Source organism: Lissotriton vulgaris, chromosome 5 (genome assembly GCF_964263255.1).
Source record: "Lissotriton vulgaris chromosome 5, aLisVul1.2, whole genome shotgun sequence".
NCBI classification, from domain to species: domain Eukaryota; kingdom Metazoa; phylum Chordata; class Amphibia; order Caudata; family Salamandridae; genus Lissotriton; species Lissotriton vulgaris.
The window spans coordinates 1,586,137,258-1,586,158,466 of NC_141693.1; the positions used below are offsets into that span (position 1 = coordinate 1,586,137,258).

General features: G+C 46.2%; 1 protein-coding gene across 1 annotated transcript in view; it reads right to left on the reverse strand.

The window, feature by feature from the left end:
• Positions 1 to 19,516, reverse strand: part of CARMIL3 (capping protein regulator and myosin 1 linker 3) — a 1,161,278-nt gene extending 1,141,762 nt beyond the window's left edge. Inside the window, exon 1 of the mRNA XM_086923677.1 lies at positions 17,967 to 19,516. Within this exon, the coding sequence (XP_086779803.1) occupies positions 17,967 to 18,006 (40 nt within the window). The 5' untranslated portion in view covers positions 18,007 to 19,516. The remainder of the gene's footprint in view (positions 1 to 17,966) is intronic.
• Between the last annotated feature and the right edge of the window lie 1,693 nt (positions 19,517 to 21,209).

Here is a 21,209-nt window from a genome sequence, read left to right on the forward strand (position 1 = left end):
CAACAAGACAACAATGACTGCACAATTCATTTCTTGTTCTCATTTTTTATATTTTTTATCAAAGAAATCTTTCAGTTTTACAAACCTAATAATAAGTAATGTACACCACTAAGATTACAAATAATCAGACAAAATGCTAAGAAAATTTCAGAATATGATGTCAAATAGGTGAACACGAGTAACCGTAGTGACGGAAGACTTGCTCATATTAAGGCAATGACAACAGAAATACAGCGTCTTCAGGTGGCATCGTCAAATCAAAGATCGACCATCTAATAATACTTGTCTTAAGTGATTGTCTCAAACAATAATTTTATGGTCAAAGACCCAATGGGTTACATATACATATTTCTCTTTCAGAAAGAGTGACGTTGATCCTGGATAATATGGGGCTGACACATTTCGACCTTCCAATTATGGCCTTCTCAGGACATAGCGGGACCAGAATCACCCAAACTCAAGCTGATTTAAACAGGGATATGATGAGTTTCGAAGGAAACTCCCACAAAACTTTTGCCAGCCTTTCCCGGCTGGCGAAGGGAATAAAGTCTGTACTATCTGTGCAGATATTTTTCAGTACGCGCTCTGCTAATGGAAAAGAAGGGGACCCGAAAATCCTCAACTGTCTGGTGACGGTCGCGAATCCAATCCAAGAAATGACAGGGTAATATGAAGTAAATATCCCCTATGCTCTGGAAGGTGTTATTCGCTCCCTCCCCATTTAGGTCTCACCTACGCAGGACGCATGCGCTGCACAGGAGAGAACCTCATGCTGTAGCACTCACTCCTCAGCCCACTGCCCCTTTACGCAACCCCGTCCTCCTTCTACAGACTCCCCTATTCCTGCTGCATTCTGCCGCCGCGCAACAAGAAGAAGCCCCTTCTGGACAGTAAATGTAAGTGAGGCAAGCGTGCGCCCATCAGCTGGAGTCCCAAAGCAGCAACGCACTGCGCAGCTGCGCGTGGCAGGGCAGCGCCATTATGCTGTGCTGTGTCTATAATGCATTGAAAATGCGGAGCCATACTTTCTATGCCTTACAGCCAATCTAACTTTCGTGACATAATGGTTCTTGGGAAGTATATCATTTTTGTGCGAAGAAACAATATCAGGGAAAAAATTCAGATGCCAGCCCCATTAACTTTTGGTTCTCGAGACTGCCCCTACCACTGGAGATATGCACATTTATGCACATTTGAAGAATTCTGGAAGGATAAACTATTGAGATATCTTAGCTGGGATTCAATCCCTTGCACTGCGCCCCAGAGCTGTAAGTGCACTGCACCCCAGAGCTGTATGTGCACTGCGGCCCAGAGTTGTTCGTGCACTATGCCCCACAGTTGTTCGTGCACTGTGCCCAACAGCTGTTCATGCACTGCGCCCTGGAGCTGAAAGTGCACTGCACCCCAGAGCTGAAAGTGCGCTGCGCCCCAGAACTGTAAGAGCACTGCACCCCAGAGCTGTTCGTTAACTGTGCCCCAGAGCTGTTCATGCACTGCGCTCCAAAGTTGTTCATGCACTGTGCCCCAGAGCTGTACGTGCACTGCGCCCCAGAGTTGTTCATGCACTGCGCCCCAGAGCAGTAAGTGCACTGCACCCCAGAGCTGTTCTTGAACTGTGCCCCAGAGCTGGAGGTGCACTGCACACCGGAGCTGTTTGTGCACTGCGCCCCATGGCTGTTCGTGCACTGCCCCCCAGAGCTGTTCGTGCACTGCACCCCAGAGCTGTTCATGCACTGCGCCCTGGAGCTGTAAGTGCACTGCACCTCAGAGCTGTTCGTGCACTGCACCCCGGAGCTGTTCGTGCACTGCACCCCAGAGCTGTTCATGCACTGTGCCCCAAAGCTGTACGTGCCCTACGCCCCAGAGCTGTAAGTGCACTGCGCCCCAGAGCTGTTGGTAAACTGCGCCCCAAAGCTGTAAGTGCATGGCTGCTGCCCCAGCTCCCTTCCCCCAGTCTCAGTTACCAATGCTCCTTGCGGCTCTTGCAGTAATATATACGATATGCTACGAATAGTAAAGAAATTGAGTTACCAAAAACCCTGGACCAGACAGCAGCACTTTTCCCCCTTTAGGATCCCTAGTAGAGTACAAGCAAAAACAGAGGCTCAATGTTTTGCTTCCGTTAAGTTACCACCCAATAACAGCAATGTTAAACAAGCATTTGCAATGCAATAGGTGTCGCATTAGGAAAGTTTGAGTTATTGGTATTGTAAATTACAATTTTTTTATTTATGTGTTGGTTCTGAAAATTGCGAAATTAATAGCTTTGTCATTTACAATGCCATTAGTTATAACTTTGGAAAATGTGACACCTATAGCATTTGTAATGCAATATGTGTTGTATTTGCATGACTTACATGTATTGCTATTACAAATAACAATGGCTTTTAATTTTTTTTATAATTAATATTCAAATGAAAGTTATAACTTTTGTGAAGATAATGTTCAGTGTATTTTATTGTGACGAAAATCCAAGAACAGAAGTGAAATATTAACATCTTTTTGTGACATTTTTAATAAAGCTTGAAACATTGAGAGAACATAATTGAACCAGTGATGCTGTGGTGGTGCTGAGTGATGATGTGGTTGCGCTGAGTGATGCTGTGGTTGCGCTGAGTGATGCTGTGGTTGCACTGAGTGATGCTGTGGTTGCGCTGAGTGATGCTGTGGTGGTGCTGAGTGGTGCTGTGGTGGGGCTGGGTGGTGCAGTGGTGGTGCTGAGTGGTGCTGGAGTGGTGCTGTGGTGGTGCTGAGTGATGCTGTGGTGGTGCTGAGTGGTGCTGTGGTGGGGCTGGGTGGTGCAGTGGTGGTGCTGAGTGGTGCTGGAGTGGTGCTGTGGTGGTGCTGTGGTGGTGCTGAGTGATGCTGTGGTGGTGCTGAGTGGTGCTGTGGTGGTGCTGAGTGATTCTGTGGTGGTGCTGAGTGGTGCTGTTGAGTGATAATGTGGTGGTGCTGAGTGATAATGTGGTGGTGCTGAGTGGTCCTGTGGTGGTGCTGAGTGGTGCTGTGGTGGTGCTGAGTGGTGCTGTGGTGGTGCTGAATGATGCTGTGGTGGTGCAGATTGGTGCTGTGGTGGTGCTGAGTGATAATGTGGTGGTGCTGTGGTGGTGCTGAGTGGTGCTGCTGAGTGATGTTGTGGTGGTGCTGAGTGGTGTTGTGCTGAGTGATAATGTGGTAGTGCTGAGTGATAATGTGGTGGTGCTGAGTGATAATGTGGTGGTCTAACAGGGGGCAGAAAGGCACAAAAAACGAGTCTAACAGAGGGCACAAAGGCACAAAAAACGAGTCTAACAGAGGGGATAAGGGCAGAAAAACAAGGGGAAAACGAGTCTAACAGAGGGCAGAAAGGCACAAAAAACGAGTCTAACAGAGGGCAGATAGGCACAAAAAACGAGTCTAACAGAGGGCAGAAGGGCAGAAAAACAAGGGAAAAACGAGTCTAACAGAGGGCAGAAAGGCACAAAAAACGAGTCTAACAGAGGGCAGAAAGGCACAAAAAACGAGTCTAACAGAGGGCAGAAAGGCACCAAAAAAACGAGTCTAACACTGGGAGGGGGGAGGATGTTGAAAGAGACATGGCCTGGCGGCCGTGAAAGTGAAAGTACGGCTGTAGGCAACAACAGAAGGGGTGAAAAATTAGGGGGGGAGGAGAAATGCCTGAGGCCGAGCGCATGCTGGGGGAAGCTTCAGATGCCTGTGGGAGGGAGGCTGATGGCTTTGATGTGGACGCGCTTTCCGCACGAGTGTACCACACGAACTGTCCGAAATCCGCAATGGTTTCAGGCCTTGGTTTGCCCTCTATACTCTTGTCTATTATCCCTTGCGGGATTAATAGGCGAGACCTAAAAAGGCCATGCCAGGAGACTTGTTCTTTGTTGTAATATTCACAACAGGACAGCCGCTAACTCCATTTTCAGATACTTTCGTTTATACCCAAAGTTACACATCTGTAATAGTCTTCAGATGAAAAGGTGTTCTTTTAATGCTTGCACAAGACCTGTGACTCCTCGGTGACAGTGTGAGGTGTGTTTTGGAAATTCACGCCGTGCTTGTTTCATTTTCGTTTACAAGCCACTTTCATGGTCAGCAGCTTGCACGTCTGTCTGAATAAAAAAAAAAATGCTTTCAACAAGCACATAAAAGTCAGACCTATTGGCTTTGCCAATGCATGTTCTAAATGTTGGGCCAATGTAGGTTTTTTCATAGAAAATATAACTCTTGTTTGGGGTTTACTGCGCACTGGACCACCTCTAGGTGTCTGGGTGAGTTCAGGTTGTGGGAGATATTCATGATGGGATATAATTGAGTAAGCTAGAGTTGAGGCAGATAGCAGTTATTGGTTGCATTGGATCATAGGTGTGCAAACTAAATGCTCATCCAGCACCGGGGATGGCCTCTCTCCTGAACACACAGGGCAATGGTCACATTTGCACTAATAGTAATGTTATTTTATGTTAAAAGCTTTTGTATATTTTACACAAAAAAAAGATTTTACAAAAAAAAAAAGCTTTTGTATAGCGCACGTACACCATGGGGTTTCATGGCGCTGAAAAGGCAGAAAGAAGGTTGCAGAAAACTGAGGTTAAGTGTTATATGATTGAACAAACAAACGGGTCTAAAGCACTTTTCTGAACTGTGCGTAGGATTGAGTGAGTCTAATCTCGGCGGGGAGAGAGTTCCAAAACTGTGGGCCTTGAACAGCAAATCTAAGGCCTCCAAGCTTTTTACGTTTAAAAGAGGGAATGGTCAACAAATTTTGGTGAGAGGAACGCAGATCCAGGGAGGGGATGTATCTTTGAATCCTGGACAAAATAATAGCAGGGCTGCAACAATGAAGAGCTTTTAATATGGTGCATCCCAGCTTGAAAGCACACCTTTTGGCCCCGGGAAACCAGTGTACATTTTTCATTATGGGAGTCATATGCTGCCATTTGGGTTGATGAAAAATTAGTCTGGCAGTTTGGTTTTGAACCAGCTGAATAAGTCTTAGTTGGTAAGCAGGAATGCCACAGTATACGGAGTTCGCATCATCCAAACGGGAGATCACCAAGGCTAAGATGATCAAGGTCAGAGCTTCCCTGGATAGAAATCTGCTGATCTTCCTTATTCTCCGTAATTGGAAGAAGCTTGCAGAAAATACTGAGCTTATTTGGGCATTCATTGACAGATCGCTAGAAATCATGATGCCTAAGCTTTTGGCAGAGTCTGCAGGCATCGGGGGGGTTACCTAGAGAAGATGGCCTGAAATTGGAGTGCCATGGTTTGGAGGGGCCACCTGCGAGAATCAGCTCAATTTTGTCAGGGTTCAACCTGAGTTGGTTATGACTCATCCAGTCACTAATAAAGATCATGGTATATTGAAAGTGAGTAACTGACAATGCTGACAAATTGATATCAAACACCAATTGGAGGTTGTCAGCATAGTTGAATGTCCCAACCCTGTTTTCTCTCAAAGATCGAATTAGAAGGAGAAGATACAAATTGAAAAGGAGGGGGGAAAGCGTAGATCCCTGAGGGACACCACAGGTTAGTTCCCTCTTGTTGGACGAAAAATTAGCCAGCCGAACTGCTTGAAAGCGGTAACCAAGGAAGAAGGAGAGCCATCTCAGCACTAGAGCCTGGATCCCGGCACTTCTGACACCGTCAACCAAGATATCATGATTCACCGCGTCGAAGGCTGTTGACGAATCCAGGAGGTCCAGGGGCTGGGGGATGGCGTCATCGGCTCCTCATCTTACTTCACACTACCGTGTGAAGTAGTGTGGCTCACTGGTTAGAGGCGGCAGACCCGAGAGCAGAGGACGGCCCGGGACCAGGGTTCGATTCCCGACGCGGCAGGTTTCTGGACCAGGGTCAGCGGACTCGATAATTCTCTCGCCTCGGTGCCCACTCTGATCAGTGATCGCACTCGGCAACTCTGGGCACTAGCTTGCCTCATCTTCACTAACGGCCCCACCAGACCGCCGGGGATGCCTGGTCTCACCCTGGAGATACCCATTAAGGGACCATCTCTCAGGGAAGCCAGGAAGGGTTTCGCAGCGGTCGAAGCGCGGAGATACTCCTCCGGGAGTCGATCCTAGCGCTATATAAACCTGCAATTAATTAATTAATTTAAAAAAGTGAGTATAACCGATTCATTGGAATGGCAAGGTCTAAATCCTGCCTGATGAGAGTCTAAGATCTGATGGTGTTCAATAAATGAACTGAAACAGTTGGCAACATATGCCTTGAGGACTTTGCCTAAATAGGGCAGGAGGGAAATGAGGTGATAATTACTTCGTAGTAATGGATCCGCACCCGAGTTCTTCAGAATCGGAACGATTCCCGCACACTTGAATATGTCAGGGACTATGCTGTGTTTAAGTGAGTTGTTAAGGAATGAAAGAGGGGGCCAGGACAAATGGAGAAAGCTTCTCAAAGAATGAAAGGGGGGCAACAGTCAGTGGGGGAACCAGAATCAACCTTTTTAAGTAAATCAAGAAAGGTCTCCTTCGAGATCAAGGGAATTTGATCCAGCTGGTGTTCATTCTGACAGATGTTTGAGTCAGATAAAGGGAGACTTGATTGGGGAATGCTAGCTTTAATGACTGCGATTTTCTCAAGAAAAAAGCAGTTAAAGGAATTCCCAGAGCCTTTGTCTAGGAACTGGCTTTACCATGATCCTGTCTAGTTTTGAAAGCTCGTTCACAATATAGAAGATTTCTTTGGGTTTATTGGATGAATTAAGAATTGTATTTGAAAAATAATCTTCCTTGTTTCGGAGAATCTCCTTTTTGCATTCTTTCTGGAGAGCTACATATATAGCCCTCTTATCAGGGAGATAGTAATGTCTCCAACTGCGTTCGGCCTGTCTTAAAATAAATTTCTTGTTTTATAAATCGTGGGAGAACTATCGTTGGGCATCATAGGGTCTTAAAATAGTAATTTTCTTAAGAGGAGCAATGTGATCACTGACCCGTTCGAGCCAGGTCTTAATGCTCTCTGCCTGGGTTTGAAATGCCTCATGTGCAGATGGTGCCGTGTCAGTTAGCAATGATCTAAATTGATCAGTATTCATACGTCGCAAATTTCTTGACAGCACGTTCCTTAAATATTGATGTTTCAAGGGGAAGGCATCAATAAGAGAGAAGATTATTAGAAAATGATCGGACCAAATAAAGGGGGAAATCGATGGAGTAGGTCTCCAGATTGGATGTCCATATTTGGTCAAGGACATGGCCTTTTATATGGGTTGCAGCCTTGACGTGCTGGGTGCAATTCATTCCAGTTAGAAGATCAGCCAGTTCTCTCGAGCTAAGGCCCTCTCTTTCATCATTAGGCCAGTAATTGAAATCCCCAATTATCAGGACTCTGGCATTTCCTTTTGCCAAGTGCCTGAGGAAATGTAGGCATGTGTTGAGGCTGTCTATAAAAGAGGGCACAGATGAAAGGAAGTTGGGGGGATTCAAATTTCAAGACTAAGCTGTCAACTGAGGGTGGGCCCGTGATCGCTAAGGAGGTAAACTGATAACCATGGTGGATTATAGCTGCCACCCCTCCGCCAGCTTTTCCTGAAGGGCGGTTGGCCTCCAAAATATAGTACTTGTCCAGTACGGCGACAAAAATGTTTGGGGCAGATTCCTCAGTCAACCAAGTTTCTGTGAGAAGAAGAATAGCAGGGTTGTCGGAGATTTCCAGCTGTGTCTCACCATAGATAGACCGAGTATTCAGATAATACATTTTAAGCTTCTTTGACTCCTGAATTATTTGGGTTACAGCGGCATGTTGTGAGGGTAAACTGAGCGTGGGAAAAGTTGTGATGTCAATTTCAGGGAAAGTATGTCTAGAGGCTAAAATATTAGCTTTCTCTAGGGAAGAGAGGGAAATGTCATTAATACAATAGTTATTCTGATAGGAAATCAGCTCCCTGGTTGAATATTGAAAGAAATGGGCATAAGGAGCGGCCCCTGGTCCCGTTTGGGAGCATATGGGTGTAGACGGGCTTGCCTTTGGCACGCCGCCGGTGCGCCCGCTGCCGTCATCCGCTGCGCGTCCGGGAGACCATCTTGTTTAAATCCCTTCTCGGTTCCCGCCACCAGTCCGACAGCCAGCCGGAAGTGGGGGTGGAGGAGGTATGAAGGGGGTATGGCCTACAGCTTTCTCCGTACAAAAGCTACAAAAAGATGTGATGGACCAGAAACGCTGGAAAAGCAATTTAGACCCTATAAAGTGCGATTATGCAAACAAGCAAGAAGAAGATTTTAGTTTCCAACAATCAGTTAAAATTTATTAAAATACTTTTTTTTTAAGTTCCCAATCCTTTCCCAAGTTTCTCCTGCCCACCAAGCGGTAAGCAGACCTTGAATCCAAAGTAATTACCATTTGATGTAAAAGTGTAAAGGAGGTATACAGAGTAATTAAAATATTGCCAGCTGTGAAGTAAAAGAAGATGCACTTTTCGCAGGTGAGGAGAGTGGGTGTGTACCCGAGAGCATTCGAGTGAGAGTGAGTAATGAGTGAGTGAGAGAGAATAACCATGTGTGATGGAGAATAAGTGTGGTGAGGGATTGGGAGTGAGTGTGAATGAGTGTGTATGAGAACAAGAGTCTAGAATAATTTAGGCTACCTCGCTTTGCTCACTGGAATTCAGTGTATGTATTACGCCTCACCAGTTTCAAAGATCACCAGCCACCACTGCCAGTCACTCTCTGAAGCCCAACAGCCCCTAAATATGTTTTTTTCCATAGGAAGGATATTGTTGAGTTTATCTGCACCTGCAGGCCTCCTCTGGTCATGTGACACACCTGTGCGCACCATCTGGGCCCTAGTGCACACCTAAAAATACAGAGCTCGGTGCTTGCCTCGAGGTAGAAGACTTACTAGGATGCCAGGCTCTGAGCAGCGCGGGCAGCAAAAGCACAGACTGAATCAACAGGCACTCTCTCTCTCTGAGCACATTTAAGCAACAAAAGAGCAGCTGCACAGTATGAAGTAGTACACTAGCATTCTGAGGCTAGTCCAGGTCTTGATAGGTCTAGTAGCCTGCAATAATTTCAACATCAACTGGTGGCCCACCTGCCCATCCTGGCTCAGCATAGCATGGTACCCAACGGGACCTGTCCTGTGCCACTCAATTCTGTCACAGCAGCCACTAGTACGGTGGGTGCAGTCAGAGCAGCACATAGTTATTTAAATATTGAATTCATTCAGTAAACTCAGGATAAAATAAAAACATGAACTGTCACTTTTGTTAAGTGCAATACATTTGTATAATATTATGTTTTGACTGTTCTAAATGCAGTCACACACACTTATTACGATCTTGGTCGGAAAGCCTCTGACCTAAGGTAGATTGCCAGTTTCATTTTAGACAGCCTAATAACAATACAGGCGGTCAGAATTAAAACCGGATGGTCATTCCGGCTGGATTCTGACGAGCTCAAAGAGCCCATCGGCGAGCCGATGGCCATCCCGTAACCCCAATGGACTCTGTTTTCGCCGTTAGGATTACGATGCTCCATCTCCAACAGGCTTTCCATGCCAGGCTTTCTGACATGGAAAGCCTGTCGGAAAGTGAGTTTGAAGGCTCCTAGCAGAACCCCCTTCTCTTTCCGGCCTCTTGTTGGGGCTGAGGGGGCACCTATGGTGCTCCCCTGTTCATCCCTGCACCGTGAGGCAGGCCCCCTGAGGCGCAGGGATGGACACAAACACCCATTTCCGTAAGGAAGCTTGTGGTACGACCGACCTACGGAAGTAGCACAAGCTACCATAGGGAAATGCAATTATGCATCCAAATCATGTGCGGTCACATCATAATTAGGCGGTCAGGACAGCCGACTGGAATTTGGTTGGCCCCTATTCCACGATGATGCCAACATCATAAGCGGGTCCCAAATGTTGCATATTGTTTGTACCAAAAACATAAAACTAGTACGTTTCCTAAAGAATGAATATTAGAATGGGATGAATGTGTAGTTATGCAGCTTTGCTAGGATGAGACAAAGTTATTTTTGAAAGGTGTTCAACTGCTACATCAACCCCTAGTTCTCACTGCCTCTCCTAACTTGCACTGCTGCTTGGATTTAAAATTCTGTATTTTTTTCTATTTTAAATTAACGGGGAGCACAACATATACACGATGTCTGCTTGGTGACTGTAGGAAGGTAAGCACAGCAAAAACCTCCTCTTCTTAATCGCTTGGAGAGCTGTCAGAGGAGTGACAAAAAAGTGTGAATTGTGATCATGCAGCATGAGAAAGGATGTAACTGGAAGCTGGGCAGTACAATCTGGCCTATCTTGATACTGATCTTCGTGAGCATGCCAATCTTGATCTCACAGAAAAAAAAGAGGCTAATTGCCACAAGCAACTTGGGAGAAGAATGTCATTTTGACATAGGGCAGATTGGGGAGATTTTCGACTGCCTGGCTAATAGTCATCGAGGAGTTGGAGGCCTGAGACATAGATTTTGAAATAAAAGGGATCTTAGTACCAATAAGAGACACTTTTTAATGCATGAGCTGTTGACATTTATATGGTACTTTAAAAAGTCTGATATGTGTGTGTACATACAAGCTTGAGTTTTGCTTAGTGCAAACTTGTATTTTTAACACAGAGTTAGGGGGTTGCAGCTCAGTTACTCTTCCCCTGGCCTCAACGAGATGTGGCCAAGCTACTCCAGCCTCTCCTACTCACTAAAGAACGATGCTTTGCTTTTTATCATACCGTCCTTAGTGTTTTTTTTAACACTAAATAGTACATGCCGGCTTCTTCAAGGAAGCCGAAGCAAAGACAGAGGGCCTCATTTAGAGTTTACCACTGTGGATGCACTAACATCCACATCTCTACGGTGAATCTGCCCCACCAAACTTGTTGTCCCCCCACTCTGTTTGGAGTTTGCAGAAGGGCCATGTTTGCACCTGTGGAGCCTCCTTGTGTAAACCTCCGACCTGGAGGCCCATCTGCCAGGAGGTCGCCAAATCACAATGAAGGTTGTCTCATATTGAGGACAGGGCTATTATCACTCATTTTCCCTGCCCAAGATATGGTGGATATAGGCAGGGAAAGTGTAGAAAGACCCCATACTCATGGGGATAGCTCCCTGAACGTTAGGCCATTTGTGTTTTGTATTGAGAAAACAAGCTCCCACTTTTAGAGTTTATTTTCCTTCCGAATAAATAGCAGCTTCCACTGTGGGTGCTTTTTAAAAATGGTGCCCACTCAACAAGCCTGCAGTGCTTTGAAGGGGGTGCCGCTGCAGTGGCTGCCTCATAGCACCGAAATCTCAGCCAGACAGGTGGGCATCTCTAAACAGGGTGAATGGTCCTCTGCCCGAGTAGCTGAGGCTATGGGCTTATCCCTTCTTGCAGATCTGCTGACGTTTCACCAGGTTCTAAGTGTCTCCCTAAGCATGGTCTCCAAAGTTATAGCAGGCAGGGCATTTCACATACCAGGTGAGTATTGTGATCTGTCTATATTATCAATATCTATGGTTGATCTTATCTATTTAGCCATCCTCTATGAGGTTATGATAGTGCAAAAACAGAGCCGGTAACTGACTGCAGGAAAATGGACAGAATAGATGAGTCTTATCACTCCGCACACACACACACACACTCAAACACACACAGCACATCTTCTCTATATCTAATTATATTGTCTGGATAAAGACAGATGTGGAGATGTATTAAAGGCTATGAAGATACAGCAGATGGAAAATTGACAAACTTGGTGCGGTTGATGACACCAAGCTGAGACTAATGTATATATTGTAAGCGAAGTATATTTATAAATATCATTATGATAGAAGCACACGTACAGATATGGAGACTGAGCCCATGGTCCCAAGTTAAATAGAATTTGGGTGATAAATATTGAACATGGTAAGTACTGCTAAAGTGGTGTGGATTACTGAATGGATAACAATTTCTCCTGAGATCCCCAACTCAGAAACCAGCCTAGCATGTGGAATCTGTGGTTACCACACTGATTACTGCATGTTGGGCACTTGCATCTTAGTGTATTATCCGGAGAGATGTCCTCTCTTCTCCTAGTGAAATCTGTCAGGGGGAAGATCAGAATATGGTAATTGAATCACAACTCAGAATTTAGATGTGTGTGCAGCTTCCACTTGGTCATCGATTGGAATTTTACACACAACTGTGAATCTCGGTTTAAGTAAATTCTGAACGCTTTTAGAAGGCAGGGATATATTATGTCAACCGAGATTTGCTTAGCTCTGTATAGCATGGTATTGTTGCTGGCCTCCAGTATGGTAGTTTATATTGTAGTTGTATTTATATGGCGCATTTCATTCGAAGTGAGGCACCAACGCGTATTTACAGAGGGGAGTGACGTAGGTGGAACAGTGGGTGTTTGTCCTGCCTCCTGTATGGGGAGATTTTTGATGTTATGTGTCAGGACCAAATGTATGCTGCTAATATGTTGTTGCTCTGCATCTGCATTAATTTGAAGGGAAAATAAGTGAGTGATGAGCTGCTTAAGCATTCATTTTTCAATTGATGTACAGATGTGTGTGAGTGCATTCTGGTCTATGTTTGAAATGATTTGGTGTACGGATATTGTTGAAACTATGTCATAAACAAGTGAGTGTGTAGCTATGCTTTCTCATGTGTGTGAGGAAAGGAGTCCAAGGATGGACATGGCCACACAAGCCAAAATACCTGCCATCTATGGAGTGATCTGTTTATATACAATTCCAACCACATAGAATATGGGCTAAGAAAGTGCACAGAGATGAAGTGATCTACCCGTAGTAGCTCGAAAGTATATCCAATCAACCCTATAGTAGCCGCTATAGCAGGAATACGCCATATCAACTTCACAGTACAACAGGGCCAACAGCATCCATAATACACTCTGCTTCAGGCAACAATTACCCAGATCAGGAATGCAACAGTTAAAATGAGGTAAAAAACCTATGCTGTGTATCTGTAGATCTGGCTGGATGTGATAACTGGTCCTTTCATTCCTGCTGATCTATCCAAAGGCACTTTAGGTAGCCCATCATTGCCCTTATTATAAGTTTCACAGTACTGGCGGGAAGCAGACTCCACATCAGTATGTACCAGTACTGTGTGGTACCAATGCACCAGTACCATGCAAGTGTGAGTTAAGCCACAAACAATGGGGAATTACAGCGCAGACACAGAGTTAAAAGATGGTATTCTCTTTTCCATGGGGTTTTACACATACATTTACTGCCTGCTTTCAGCAGGTGGTAAAAGTGTGCAGGGGGATGTAGCAAAAATGTGTTGTAAGACAGGGATGGAAGAGGGTGAAGGAAGGCGTGGAGAAGTTTTGCTGGTGTGGGGGTCTTGTCCCTCTGGTGCCTTATCTGAGGTTTTGGACAAGGGTTGAAAGTGATCGGGGCTACACTGCAGGCTTTCCCCACAGTGATTTTACCAGCTTGATTTTCCAGCTGGTAAAATCGGGTTTGTTGTCCCCGCACCCAGTAAATCCGGGGGCAGGATCACTGGACCTCATATAATTGTGCGCAGTGGAATCCCACACATGAGTTCTGCTCAGCACGGTTCCCATTCAGGTCCCGTGTCTTTTATGGGCCCCATGCAAGTGGGCTCATTACCCGGAGATAACGCAACTGAATGTGCCAGGAAAAGAAATGAAAAAATAATTAAAGCCTCAACCACCTGTATATAGATTTTGAATGCAGCAGCCTGCTGTATACTGTGTGTAATACAATTTTAAAGTAATTACTTGCATAGTGCTTTCAGTCACAGGGTGGAATCTGAGAGTACTATAAATACATATGGCACTATTCACCAGTGAACCTATCAGGATTCAGTTCTACGACTGTCTGGTTGCACACACAGACATCTTCAGTGATTGCATTAACAATATGAGCTTTCCTAACATTAATTAATACATTTTCACCGATTAACTTGCATTTACTTTTCATGTAATGTATGTGTGTTATATTTTAATATGTATTTACCTGAAAGTGAAAAGACAACAAAGTAGCTATAGAACTGTTTTTGTTTTAACGCTCTCACGATCACAGATCCCATACTTGATTGTTATACACTTCCGCCTCTGGGTGCCCTGTATCCTTATAGCCCCCATCTCCAGCGCAAATCAGCTAAATAATTGGGTGTGTCCTTGAAGCTGCAGTGGCGGGGGCTTCAAGTCACGACGGGGGGTGTGGAGGCGTGCTGCAGCTGTTCCGGCCCAATGGCCGATGTGCGCCTCTGTTAAACTGATGCTGTGAGTACCAAGTGTTAGATGGACAGCCCAACGGCGAAGCATGTCGCCATATGCGGATGGGGGCTCAATGACATTAGGTTGTCATATCGCTGGGATGATCACGTCAAGGGCTTAAACAGGAGAGGCTCTGTGCCGCACATTCAGTTTGTTGGGTAATAATTGCTGGGAAGATATTGGTACATTCAATATTTTTCTTATGTATATCGAAGCAGGTCTTGTACGAAATTAAAAAATAAAATAAAATGGAAATAAGAAACTATGCTTTACTTCATGGTGAAGTGCTCTCGAGTGGCTGCGCGTGGACGCGTGTGCCGCTACACAAAACAAACGGAGCCAATGAATGAAGCCGTGAGGGCGGCAGATGCTGGGCCCGGGGCCAGCAGCTCCTAGCGAGGCCTTCCTTTGTGGACTGCGAGAAGCCCGGGTGCTTCTGCCTTCTCCCTCTTCTGAATGAACCAGTGTGACTGGGGCTCCTCAAAGCCCCAAGACTGCTTGCTAAGCACTGATAGCATAACAGAAGTTTAAGTGGGCATGGGAGCGAGAGAAAGACATTCCCAAGCTTTTATTTGATCAAACAGTTCCCATACTTTTTATTTTAAAATAAACGTTTCGAAACGTTGCCACGGGTTGGAAGGGGAGAAGAAGAGTCTCTTTAATGTGAAGTGAGAGGAGGGAGAAGCAGCTGAAGAAGAAACAAGCCTTCTCTCCTGGGTGCCTGATGCCTGGATGAAATGTAAATGTGTGCAATTGGTTAATCAGCAAACCTAAAGGCTGCTTGGAACTCAGCACATGTTTAATTTATAGAATGTGTCCATTTGTTGGAAAAGTATTAAAAAAGGTTTACTTTAGGTACATTCAACGTCTTACTAGAAATGTAACTTTTGAAATGATCAACTTGCACAATTTATGGCAGCCTATTCATTCTATGTGTACCATTTTTCATACTAATGACACATTCACAGTGCTTTCTGTCACAGGCTTGGACTGCTTAGCACTACAAATATATGTCTCTATTTCCCTGGTGCACCAGAATTCAAATCAGCGACAGTCCGGTTAAACCTACAGACATCTGACTTGATCAAATTAGCTGACCGAGTTTTCCTGTAAAAACAATGCATTTACCACTGAATCATTTAATTTGCATGCATTTTTAATTTACGGTGGGTGCATTCAATTTTATATCCAGTTACCGGTAGGCAAAAGTCCCAAAAGATAGAGAATACTTTAATCTTTTTACCCACGTCCTTTACCCTGCCTCCACTGTACTCAGAATCACACTTACCATAATTTTCTTTATGTACTTCGACCACATATGCACCATACACCGTAAGAACAGCTGACTTTTGTATGTTAGTTTCTGTTGCATCTCTTGCACAGAGTACTAAACAGGTGTTAGCTGCTAGTGGAGAAAAAGAACACAACATGCCTAGGAAATTAAAATAGGCATGACGCCATCAACGAACAATGGCAACCCAGTGAGAGGGTCAGTGACGGCCAGCACAGATCTGGGGTGGTGTGGTGTGGGGGGGCAAAGGGGTAAGGAGGTATAATAATAATAAAAAAAAATTACTTACCTCTTCGCCGCTCTGTCCCACGCCGTCTCTCCTCTGCTGAACAGGAATCAGCCAGGCCCCCCAGAGCCAATAACAACGCTGCAATGCAGCGTTGTGATTGGTCAGAACGCCATGGTTCGGGTGCTCAGACGGGGCCTGGGGGCCTGGGCATGTTCACCGTGCAGGCTGTAATGCAGAATGCATGGAGAACATGCTAAAGTGTGCATGATTGTTTAGCAGGGCGGAGAGGGCCGGTCAAAGCATCATGCGCACTTTAGTGTGCCCATGACTCCTTCCCTGTTCTGTGAGCCGAGCAGACCCACCCCACCCTCATGCTGTCGTAGCAGGGAAGAATAAAATGATAATAAACACTGCGTTGTCATATTCTTTTTCCTTTTATTTACCGTTGCACAGCATCAGTGAGGCTACGCTCCTCCGCCTTAGCTGAGGAACTGCCATTGGAGAAGAAATAGATTACAGCGCGCTCCACACAGTGGGAGCAAAAACTGAGAAGCAACGGCCACCCACTCGAAATGCCATTATCAGTAAATCAATAAAGTTCTGAGATCGTGAAAGAATATTACTGCCACCATTACACTGCACTACATTGTTTTCTATCACCAAGGCCTACCACACTGAAACTCCTGCCTGCTTCCAGACTGCAGCCAACGCAGGAAGCAATGCGGCTAGTTACTTAAATAGCCCCTGAGAAGAGAACAGCATGAATTTGGGATATACTTTGCCATACAGTATTGTACTCATTGCCCGGCAAGAGAAAGGAAAGTGCGGGGTGAGCAACAGTGTCACAGTGGACTAGAAAATAGTATAGGACACCAATATAAAAGTGGCCCCAATTAGCAAATCAGATAGCTTAAATATTGGCACTCATTTACGAATCAGGGCAGTTTTGAATTTGTACAGACTTACAGTACAGGTGTTTTTTCAAGAGGTATGCAGGAGTGCATACATTTCTGCTTTCTACAGGCAATGTTTGTAGCAATTTCAAGCAAATCAACAGAAAAACTGGTCCACCAGATTATATAACAGGCCCTCAAACAGCCAACAAAAAAAACAACAACAAAAAACCACAATCCACTAACAGGTCCAACCAGCCTCAATGATACTGCCAGATTATCCTACAGGCAGGGCAACTGGAAATATGCAGGAGTGGAGGACCAAAGTGTGCTGCAGTGTTGACTACATCATGCAGAAAGATAAAGGAAATTATGCTGCAAAATACGGCACATTTTGAAGCAGTATTACTTCACTTCTTCCCTGTTGCACACAGTAACATCATTAGGACTAATGTTTCACCATATTAATATCAGTTTAACACCTAAATACAGCAATCAGCAACTGAAAGGTGACCTGCCTGTGCTTGATAGAAGGCCTGCCACTGCACAACAAGGCACACAATAGAGGGTCTTTGTAACTTGATCAGTTTGAGCAAGAAACATTTTTTGTTAAAATCTGTACATTATGCAGGAGATGATGGATTATGTGCAAATTGATAACTAATGGGGAAAACCAGAATCGCAGAATTGCAGTGGCACTGCCTCTATAGACCAGTGCAACCTTGGCGAGCAAGGAGTGCACCTGCTATTGCTTCTGAGATTTCTAGGACAGTGAGGGCCAAAAGGAAGAAGAGTGAAAAGACTCACTTTAAGGGGGGCCCTTTGTAAATTATAAGATGGATTGATCTGGCGATAATGAAGCCGGAAAGACAGAAAAGAGATTTAGAGGAGGGTTCGCCCTCCAGGGAGATAGTGGAGATTAAGAGACGTGAAGAGCAAAGAATGGTGAGAACGAGTCAACAAGATGTAGAGAACACGATACAGGAGGAGATAAGGGAGAGATCAGTAGGACAGGGTGAGGAGGAGATAAGGAGAGGATATGAAGGATGAGAAAGGGAGAATGGATAGACAGAATGTAAACCGAGCAGTTGGAGTTACTCCTCCCCACAGGGTATCCGGAGGTAATTGAATGAAGACATGAACCCCACCATGCACAGGATGGATGGGTGAGATCCTCCCAATACATCCAGCTAGGAACTAATAGGTGTGTGTGCAAAGGACTGAGTATTGGAGCTTCTGGGTATCAGGCGGCTATCTTGGCAGTCACTAAGAGGCCATGTGACACAAATGTAGGCTTGGAGAAGGTACACATTAGCACAGATGCAGTACTTTCCTCACCTTGGAGCTCCTTGGAGATGTCAGGGCTGGTCTTGGCCATGGCTGTTCCCGCTGGTTGCAACAGATCTACAGCTTCACACTACAACACTCATCTTTCAGATAGGCCGCAGCTCAATGGGACTTATTTCCAGAAGGCCAGATGACGCCAACCGTGCCAGTCCCAGTGTCAGTATCAGCCGCGTGGGTAGAGCAGTACCAGCGCCATGAGTATCCAGGGAAGAGGTACTGGCACAACCCTGCAGTGTCAGTACCAAAAACAGGATTCTCTCAGTTGAGGCAGAGTCATCATCCCCTGCAAGGAATCCGAGCGGTGATATAATCAGTGTGAACTATTGTACCAGTACTCCAGGTAGCATCACACCAGAGATCCAGCAATACAAGACTGTTAGAAGTATCTGAGCAATGGAGATAGCAGTCTTGAATTTCAATGTTAATCTCAGTATTTACATAAGCATCAGTAACGAATCAATGGCAAATCTGCAAAGGTATCATCGGGTCTGCCGAATCAGGACACATGGGAGCATGGAGTGGGAAAGCTGTAATTCTGCAGGTTGAAATAGCAGGACTGGAGACGATAGAAATCCCAATTCTCAGACTCGCATCAGTAGTCATTGGAGTGTCCCAAGGCCCATGTAGTATCGCACCGCCGGTATCAAAGCTTTGGAAGGATTGGTACCCCAGACGGATGTTGCATGCAGAATCAAAGCTGCAGATATATTGGCGTTTCCGTAAATTGTCTTTAGTTGTAAAGTATTTCCCGTCAGTGAGGCTGCCGCAGTGTCAGAACATAGCGGGAGGCGGCAACATGAGAACAGTGCCGTAGAAGTGCCTCAGAGCATCACAGCAGCAGCGGAGCAAGCCCAGGGGGGTGTCCCACCGGGATCACCCCAGCAGCGGAGCAGGCCTGCAGTAGTACGGGTGCCCGGCTGGGTGTACGGCAGTAGTGAAGCGTGGCTGCGGTATTGTCAAAGCCCTGCTGTAATCAGCCAGCAGTGAAGCAGGACTGCAGCATTATCTGCGCCTCGTTCGGATTACACCGGCAGTGACACACATCTGCAGCGGTGTGGGCGCCCCTGCACGACCGCCGCAGCGAAGCAGGGCTGCAGCACAGGTTGCCTCGGTAGGATTACACGGGGTGCCCAGGATTCATCGACTGCATGGTGCCCGTTATAGATGCGGCTCCTCTCCGCAGCCTGACCTTGCTTCCAAATCCGCTGTCGATGCCGACCACCGGGTTCCCCTCACAGCCTGGCCGCGCTCATCCCTCCTACGCTCTTTCAGACGCGGACAATCCTCAGCGCCTGCCGCTGCTCGCTTCTTCTCGCCGCCGGCGCTCTCTCTCCCAGGCGCCACCCCTCTCAGACTGGTCCTCACCGCTCCTTCGTGCCGATCGTCTCCTCCTCACACGGAGCCCTGTGCATCTCTCCTTATGGCCCCCCTCCTCTTGGTTCACAGCCGGCTCTCGCTCACCAGAGGACTCCCGTCTAGCTGAAGGTGTCTTGTCTGTCATCTGTCTGCCTGTTGCAGCGCCTCGTAGCCCCTCCCTTTCCTCTCTCGGCTTCTCTTTTTCTGTGTTTCTGCTCCGCAGCTTGCACGCGGTACTGCCTCAGTGCACACACCCAGTCTTTCATACTATCTATTCTGCCTAGATCTAAGCGTCTTTCCGTTTCTGTCCCGCATTTTCTCACAGCCACTTTCCGCTTCTGGTATCTTGTTGCTGGGGTCTCACTCTCAATCACGTGGCTCTCTTCCTGGTCGCCTAGGCCTCGACCTTCTTGGACTGCTGATTATCACACTTCAGTGTCTACCTCTTTCCCTTACAGGCCTCCCTCCCCTCTCCTACTTTTGTGACCCATCTTTAATTGTGTTTAGTATTCACGGACTGGTTTCAAAGCAGCTTCAGGCTCTTACTGCCATGCTAGTGTCTTAACCTGCTTCCAATTTCCACCTCGTCTCTCCACTTATTCCGTTACATGTCTCGTGCCCCTGCAGGGTCTCTACCCATGGGCCAGTTTCTATTGACAAACAATTCAGATGAAATAACTCAACACTAAAATTGCCATAAAGCATTACGATGTTTAAGGAAAATATAGCACTGAAAAATGGTTGCACTGATGATTAGGCCTGGGCGGAAATCTACGCTACACAAGGGTCGTTTGCGCAACTACGCGCTACACGAATTGCACGTAGCACAGTGCAAAAACGCATAGCGTAGGGTAGCATAGTTGGCATTTTTTTGCTCCCTTGCAGAACGCCAAATTGGTGACCACGAGCAAGCAAAATGACATCCCAGCACAACTTTTTCCTCGTCTGTGATCAGCAACATCAAGTTGCCAATCGATCGCGAGTGTGGAAAATAAACCTCCCGGCGAGATTCTCAACGTGGGAAGGTCAGGTTTCTCATTGCGAGTGGTCGTGTATTCTCATGACCGCTCGCGATGAAAAACTACCAGTCTGCATTGAGAAAGCTGCAGCTCGAGTAGAAATCTACTCGAGCGGCAGAAAATGACCGCTTGCACTGTGCAAGATGCCGTTTGCAATGATTGCACAGTGTAGACAAGCATCCGGCACTGTGCAATCATTGCGAACAGCAATTCCCTACCGCACTACGCTGTCTGCATTGTGTTACACGCAGCTCGCGTTGTGCGAAGTGCACTTTGCGTAGCTACGCGTAGTGCTACAACACACACTACGCCCAGGGTTACTGATGGCCTGGAGTTATCTGGTAACCTAACCTCAGATTACCTCTCTAATACGCACTGAGCTGTCTCTCTTTTAACTTCAGGAGACCCCAGTCCCCAAAGGTATGCCCTAGGCCTAGACGACCCTTCCCTTGTACATCTTCACAGGAAACTGACTGGGTCATGAAGAAACCTAGTCAACTTGCCTCACCCTCTTTGTGTTCATTTTCTTTGCCTCAGTCCACGCCTGCCCTGAGATAAACCTGCCCGTATTTTATACCGTAAGCTGTCCCTTCATTGTTAACAGTCCATTTCTTATGAACGGTTCTCCTCGTAGGGATGCTCCCCACCCCACTCAAGGTAGCCTTCGAGTAGAAGTCTCTACTGCTCGCTCTCCCGTTCAGGCCATTTCCCTCCTCACGCAAGTCTGGCATATCCTGCTTCTGCATTTGGAAACGACATACGAAGGTTATAAGGTGTTTTATTCCAAGGTCCGTGGATATTAAAAGGGTACACGGGTGAAGAGGTCAGGTGAAAAGAGAGCGTGCCAGTTGACAAGCGT